Source organism: Aphis gossypii, chromosome 1 (genome assembly GCF_020184175.1).
Source record: "Aphis gossypii isolate Hap1 chromosome 1, ASM2018417v2, whole genome shotgun sequence".
NCBI lineage: Eukaryota > Metazoa > Arthropoda > Insecta > Hemiptera > Aphididae > Aphis > Aphis gossypii.
In genome coordinates this window covers 78,416,279-78,424,757 of record NC_065530.1, presented here as the reverse complement: position 1 = coordinate 78,424,757, position 8,479 = coordinate 78,416,279, and the positions used below count along the sequence as shown (strand labels likewise).

The window sequence follows — 8,479 nt, the reverse complement described above, 5'->3', positions numbered from 1 at the left end:
TTTCGGTATTTTTTTTTTTCAAACTCGACTTTCACTCAGTCGGCGGTACTTCCTCGGGTGACGGAGGTGTGGGGGCGGTCACCGGGAGGGGAGTCGCAAACACGGCACGCGCGATAACAACGTAATACTAATAATAACAAATATATAATAATATTATTATGTAGGCCAAACGCCGGACTAGGCGGGTGTGAGGTGCGCGGTAGTAGAGGGGATCCGAAGGACGCCGGTCGAGCCGCCGCCGCCAACGTTTCCGAGCGCAATATCCGAGGCACGCCGGCTCGCCACAGTCTCGTCTACGTCTAAATAACAATATAATATCATTACACGGCGGTCCGTTTTCGTTTTCTTCTCGCTTTCGATTTCACTCCGATTCGGCCCGTCGTAATATTTATACAAAAACACAGCGCACATTCGCGGCCGTTCTCCCGCGACGTTTATTTCACTCGGCCGTTCGAGCGATCCGTCACCGAGGTTCGCCATGCGCTCGGTGCCCGCCGACTGCCGAAAACACAGACACTGACGTTATCGTGCTGCGGGTACAGACGTTTAGGCCGCTAAACGAGCGCAATCATGGACTCGGGATTAGCCCGATTCGCCGTGCTCATAGTGTTGTTCTTCCTGTTGACCGGCGACTTGGCCGGCATGGTCAAGCACATGTTCGAAGAATCCGGATACGGTGGAAAACAGCAACAGCAGCAGCAGCAGAGGAGCCGACAACAGTCTCCGGCAACAAAGTCGGCGAGAGGAGGTGACGTGCGACCCGCAAAAGCGACAACGGCTAAGGGACTCGACGGCATCGACTCGAGTTCGGACGAAGATCCAGACATGGAAGCGTTTGGTGAGCAATCATTCGAAGTGAAATATACGAAATACAAAACGACGATGAAATAACGCACTGCGATACATCGGTACCTAATTCAAGGTCGTCGCCGTCGGTTCTTCGTTGTGTCGGCGGCCTCGTTCGACTTTATACGCTTCATAATAAATATAACACGATATAATCAAATCATAGGCCTTGGAGGTTACTGCGGTTATAAGATTCTTCTACGTCTTTTTCTGTACACATTATTTTTGAACTACGTTAGAATCTCTCCAATATGCGACGAATCATTTCCGCGGCTCACTGATTATCCGTCTGCAAGCTCCCCCTCCAATAACCATCACCTCACGGTCGCTCGTTTTGTGATTCGCGACGCATACAAAAAATAGAGTAATGTTCAATTTCGAATGATAGGTATCGTATTTTAAACCTTACAACAGACAGCTGCAGGAGCCCGCAAAAGATCTGTCGATAATTCGTTTTTGTTTGCAGATCAAATCTTCCCGCGAGATTATACAAGAGTTCTATCGACATTTAAATAATACATAATATACTTTATGTTATTTAACGACCGTTGAAATATTACTTACGCGTTTATTGATATTACATATTATAACACACACACACAAACGCGCGCGCGGCATTAGAATATTATGTGGGTATTACGTTTGTAATAAAAAATAAATAAAAAATAAAAAATACCGGTTGGTTTTACTTTCATTCGCGTGCACCGGTTGTTACGACGTTTGTGTGTGTGTGTGTGTGTGTGTGTATGCGCATGCGCGTGTTTTGCAATGACCAGAGACTGCTCGCTCTGCGATAATCGGACCCAATTAATGTTGTCTGTTTTGCATGTTTTTTCACAGCCAAATCGTACTCGGCCCGAATGAAATTGGTCAACACCATCAAGGAATCGTGTTTGCCGAAACTCATTTGCGAGCTGACGGCGTCCACGAACCGAGACTCGCTCACCGAATCCGAGAGATACCTGTTGTCGCTCATTAGGTATTGTTAAACCATTTACCTCATACATCATAGGTGTTGTATCAATAGAAAATAACAATAATAATCGTGAATGTGTATGAAGTAGTCGTGATCCAGATTGGGTTTTCATTACGTTCTAAACGTCCAAAGGAAAATTATTGTCCGCTGGAGTTTATAACTGTATATTATATAGGCACGCGCAATGGACAATGACGATAATAATAATAATAATAATATCAAACCGTTTGTTTGGACACTTTCGATTTTCACTTTAACTCAAGTCAATATAATGAATAATGATATATAATATGCAGCGATACAGTAAAATCGGGAAGACATCGACAAGCCTGTTATTATGTCTCCGGGCAAGAGAACGAATTTTTTTTTCATCCGTCCAACTGCAAACCGTAGTCGGCGATATGCGTATCGAAGTGATATATTACGTGACATTTTTTAATCAAGTCCAGCAGCACTATGATGTCGTTGGACGATTTTTTGAAACTTTTAGATTCTGAGCGGAACTATGTATTCATTTTGTAATATGTGTTTGAGCAGCGAATGTATGATTTTACATGTATGTATTTTTTTTTCACGATAATTAGATAGGTAGTCGATAAAATACCTCGACATTCAACTTTCCGAGTGATTTTTTGATTGCAAATTAGATTTAATTTGTAGTTTGAAGAAGTCAAAATTAAAAATTCTTATTACTTTTTAAAATAATCAGAAAAAAACCAAAAAACTGAAATTCTTATAAAATACTAGTTTATGATAAAATACATTTTGTTTTTTGGTGTACCCAGGATACTTACTTGAAATTTTTACCAAATATCCATTTTAAGGCTTTCTATAAAATATATAATAATTTAATCTTTTTTTTTTTAAGTTACTTATAGAATTTTAAAGTTTAAATTTTCTTAGTTATTTTATTAAATGTCAATAGATAAATATGAGTGAGTAAAACTGCTTGAAAATATAATATTATAACAGGACATTCCTTAAAAATTGATCATAAACTAATTAAAAAATATTGAAAATGTATAGTCACAATATTTTTTTATGTATAAAAATTCATAAACAATTTTTTTTATATCTAAGATTTAAAAATTTAGTATAACGTTCCTAATTAGTTTTTTTAAATTGTAACAATAACAAAAGTTTTACCGGAAATAAACATTTATTTTTTATGACCATTTAAAATTCAAATTCTTACGTCTTCGAAATTCGCCTGTTTAATACTTATTTCCTCTTAAACAATTTTTGTTTTTTTTTTTCGTTATTCAAAAACGAAGGTAATGAAGATTCTTTAAATGTTATAAAGCATTTAAATTATCATTTTCTATAAATAACATACATTTCGAAAGATATTGATTCTTTTTGAGGTATTAGTTGGCATGAAAAATGTTCGATTTTTAAATTTTTTTTTTTCTTAATAACAATAAAAAATGTATTGCTAGGTCAGAATTCTTAAAAATGTAATCTAAAATTCACCATAATTTATTTATATGCGTGTAAATATTATAAAAATACAATTTTAAATTTTTATAAAGCACAATGTTTCTTTGGATCCATTTTAAGCTTAAATTGTACAAATAAAATCAGAAAATTACAAAATGTTCAAACTATATATGTTTTTCTTCGTAAAAATGAATTAAATTTTAAATTTTTATAATCAAGGTTTAATATAATGTTTCTTTTAAATAGTTTATATTAGAACTAAAACCTTCTAAGAAAATTATATTCAAAATTATTATATTTTGTAAACATTTGAATTTTTTATGTTGATAAAATACATATAATATATTTTATTGGTGAATAATGATGTTAATTGTTTTGTTATTATTCAAAAGCATTATTTATTATGATTTAAACTGTTACGTATTTTATGATTTAATTATATCTAAGTAATAATAATTTCAATATACTATGTAGGTTAATCATTTTAAACTATGAACCTATTCACACTGTTTTACGATAAGGCGATTGATATTTATTCATAAATTAAAACAATAACATAATTTATATTATTATAATGTTTAAATACTAACATTATAATAAATGCAATGTTTTCCAATAAAATAAAATCAATCTAGTTAGTATCTATCGCAAATTAATAGTAAAATAACTAATAGCTTTATATTTTGTTATTTTATTTAATAACTTTAATAGCTTTATCGATAAAACATACCATGAAGTATACTTAGTGATAAGGGCTTACCGTTTCCGCTCAGCATTGTTTTTCATAATATACAAAGATAAATTGGAATTTAACACGCACGCCTCAATGAACCATTTGACATCTAATTTACAGCAGTGTAGTACCCACTTGCCTGACTTTACTTTTAATTGTAGAATTATTGTAGTGTGTACTTGGCGCCGAAACCTTAAACGTTTAATAGATTTTTAACAGATTGTTTAACAATTTTGTGCAGGAGCTTAAGTGTTTTCGGAAAGTTTTGAGTGCATTATTGTAGTACTTGAGCATGACATATTATCTCATCCATGGGTGGTTTGCATTTTTGTTCACGCAATTTTCGAACGATACGCGTACGTATGCTCGACGAAACGAAACCGTCGAGAAAAAAAACGCGGTCCGGATGAGATGTCGCCGACGCATTCTGTGGAAAACGGATTTCGTCGAGGGAAACCGTGTACCAGAAATAGTTAGGAAAAAATACTGTCAGACGGTCGAAGAAATCATAAATCGCTACGGTTACGGAGCCGAGAAACTGCACATGTATATTGTATATACGTTTGCGTTATTTACGACTTGGGGAGGAATAAAATGGTGAAAAAAATTAAGTGATAAATCTCTTATGGCAAAGCACACTACGATCGGCGTATAAGTACAATATATATACATATTTCATATATATCAAAATATAATAACAACAACAATAATTGTTCGTATTCGTATATGAAAATGATTTGATGCGGATTTTTCGTATATGTAAATTCGAAGCACAGCATAATGTGATAATATATAATATTATATACGGTGGCACCTCTCCCGACGACGTTAAAAAGTATTTATTTTTTTATTATGTTAATATTTTTGTGTACGGAGCGTATAACAATCGTACACCGCTTTAAAACGTATCGCGTAGAGGCACGTTAAAAAACCCGTCGAAAAATAACACGCGCATCCACGGCGATTTCGTGTCAGACGGCTGTCGATCGAATAATCATTACCGCGAGAGACGATATAACTCGCACTCGCGTCGTATATAATATTCACTGGGCTGTGAGGGTGGCATATGATTATCTGATGTCATAAAAATACAATAATATAATATGATGTATTATACAAATCAAGAATTCAATATGAATTCAATATTGTGTTATTGATACACCAACTCGAGAGACGTCTTCCCGGCTATACCGCGTGTATGTATATTATATACGAAATAATTCATCAACCGTGAACATCTCCGTTTTTATTGATTCAACAATTAATTTTGTTGGAATCGTGATTTTAGTATATTTTTTTAAAAATACACCTACTTGATAGTCGAAAGGTACACATACGACGTGATGGTCTGTAATATGCCAATTGTAGTCGACCTCGCTGTTGGTCGTTTGGCGCTCTACTCGACGACTTGTGACGAAATCACTAGGTATGGATATATTATGTTCGATACGATCGTTCGCCTCACGGTGCATTCATCTATTTTATGCATAAATCACACATACGTTGCACGTACCTACAGTATAAATGGTCAAGTGAAAAAGTGGTTTGTAGTGATGACGAAATCAATAAACTATATTATAATAGTACTTCTTACGACAAATTACAAAACAATCTATTTGATTATTCTCATTACAAATTTTAAATTTTAAACCAACTTTTAACGCCGAAAAAATATAATCACCGCAGTACAATAGAATAGATATTATTTTTTTATATTTTCGAGTAAGTAATTTTTTTTTTATTTCGTTCTCCGGTGTCGAAATGATTTACACGCGGTTCCCCTCTCTTGATCCCCGAGACCTCCGGTTTGGACTAAAAAATGATTTTTTTCTAAGTGGGGTTTTGGCGCCACAAACAAAAAAAAAATAATACTAATAATAACTCGTGTCACCGATCGCGCGCACCGATCTCCAGCGGGCCAATAATAATAATACGGGAAAAATCGTTGTTGCCGGCGGGAACCGCGTTCGCCCGCTTCCTCCTCTTTTGTGAATATTCAAAAGACGATTATTATTATTATTTTCATCCGCGGCGGGGCAGAAGACCCTTATAATATTGCGGACCGGGCCGGGAGAATCCTTTGGGGATTTGACGGCGAAGAAAGGAGCGCCGCGCTGCACATACACAGAAAGATAGAGAAACAGTGAGAGAGAGAGATGGATAGAGATTGGAATCGTAATTTTTTGCTCGGCAAAATTAAACGTCACGTTTTCATATATATATTATATTACGTATTATTATTATTATATTTTTTCCTCGCCGGGACAAATAAAATCAAGTTTTTAAATTCACATTTCGTATTATTATTATTATCTTCCTTTCACGAATGCCGACGATTTCAAGTGATTTGACTTTTTTATCACTTTTTTTTTATATATATTTTTTATTATATTTATTACAGAGCTATACGCGATAAAGATTTTCATCGTCGATAATATTAATATGAAAAAATACAAAATTGCGATTCTAGTTTTGTCTGCGTTGGCTTGAACTGTTGTTATTATTATCGTACATAGTGTAAGGTTTGTGCAATTACTGAAACACAACGCGTTCGCCTCGAGATTCTAGTCAGACTAACTATATAAGCTCATTTGTCTTTGGTTTAAACATAACATCCTTAACTTGACCTGTATAACTAAGACGCCAACAGCGAAATATCAGCTTTCACAGATCGGTATTTTGTTGTTGTATCTAATCACGTCTATAATAGTTAATAAGATAAGGTTAAATTGTATCATTTTTTTTTTTGTCGAATTGCACTCATTCCGATAAGTATATATAATATATAATTTATTACCGAATGATAGCCGATGGTCAAAAGAATAATTTGTATTTTTAATATCTAAAGCTTATTATTATTTTTATTATAATTATATTATTTATAGCTATAATTTATCTATACTAATATATAGTTACAATTTCAAAATAATAACAAGAATAATAATGTGTATTTACGTTATTTCTAAGCTATAGTTATGTCGTGTAATAACGTCATGTCGAAAACAATAATTAGAACATTATCTGTTTTTAACCGAAGGTAAAATTCAAACGTTACCTTTTTTATTAGAACTCGATTAACATTATGGTTTAGGCAAGGAGTGCAGTTCGACAGTTCGCGTTAATACATAAAAATTTAAAATGTTTATTGACTTTGCATTTAATCAAAATAGAAAAATGTTTTAATTATGAGTCAATTTTTCTTCAACCTTATAAACCTCAATAACATATTATTCTTATGTTCCGTTACAGAGAAACGACCATTTCCACAACGGCCGAAGTGACGTCCAAGTATCATTTCGCCGCGCACATGGGCCAACTCATCAACGGCATCGACAACACGGGATGTCACAACTTCTATCCCGGATGTCCGTTTCCCGGACTGCAGGTGATGCAAATGATGAAGAAAGTGAAGATCTTGTAAAAAAATATATATAAATATATTTGACGCCGACGCAGCGTCCACAGTCTAGTCCTTAAACCGATGCATCGTAATAATAATATTGTTATAAAATCATGTTATAACTTTAACCACTACACGTCGCAATAAAACGTAAGCAGCTGGAGATGTTCACGCACGCCCAGCTATAACTTTTAACTCGTTCGTTGGATGAAAATAAGAAAAACGAGTTTTCGCCCTCGCGATTTCGGCTTCACACACTTAAGTTACGTGCACGCCATCGTCTAAGTCGTGAGGAATAGAATATCGGCCACCGTCGACTGACCGCGAGTAGAAAATAACAATATGGTTTTTTCTCAGTATAATAATATTATTTTACATCTATTACAACCGATTATTATAAATATATATTATTAAAACATTACAACAGTTATAATTATATGTGCATCGAATAAGGTATTAATAAGTTACCTCAATGGAGCCTATAAGTATGATAATATTGTAAACTGTAGGCAGTACATCAGTTACCTATAATATATTTATGTATTTAACTTAATATTTGTAATGATATGCTCGATTCTACATATCATGATTTTTGTAAAGTCGTTATTTTCATTTAATAAAATATATAACGGTCGAGTTGTCGCACGCATGTAATAAAATCTAAAATAACCCCAATAAATCAAGTCACTGGTGATTGGAACGATTCCTATTATCTAGTCCCGTACAGGACACTGTACGGGATTATAACGGTACAGCGCAACACATGCAACTTCTTTCATGTGCCGCCGGAGACGGGGGATGGTCCGGTCAGGGTCGCTTTCACCAGGGAAAAAGACAATTTTCTTTGGGGACACCGACACCTTTGATCGGGCCGCCGATGACTCTGGCGGACCTGGCCTAAATCGTCTCCTCTCATCAGTGCATGAGCACCCTCCATAGCGAGAAGTGCATGAGCACATACAAAACATATGAGTGCATGAGCACCACCCAGACAGACAAGTGCAGGAGCACAGCTGAATTACTCGCAACCACTCAAAGGACATTGCCTGCGACAACTTTGCTGTTTCTTTTTCATATAACGAAA

At 34.8% G+C, this 8,479-nt stretch overlaps 1 protein-coding gene across 1 annotated transcript; it reads left to right on the top strand.

Annotated features, from left to right (window-relative positions):
• The first annotated feature begins 258 nt into the window (after positions 1 to 258).
• Positions 259 to 8,479, top strand: LOC114119275 (uncharacterized). The gene is made up of 3 exons (XM_050200123.1): positions 259 to 838; positions 1,687 to 1,825; positions 7,245 to 8,479. Exons 1-3 carry the CDS (start codon positions 571 to 573, stop codon positions 7,414 to 7,416), a joined length of 579 nt encoding a protein of 192 aa, XP_050056080.1. The 5' UTR covers positions 259 to 570; the 3' UTR covers positions 7,417 to 8,479.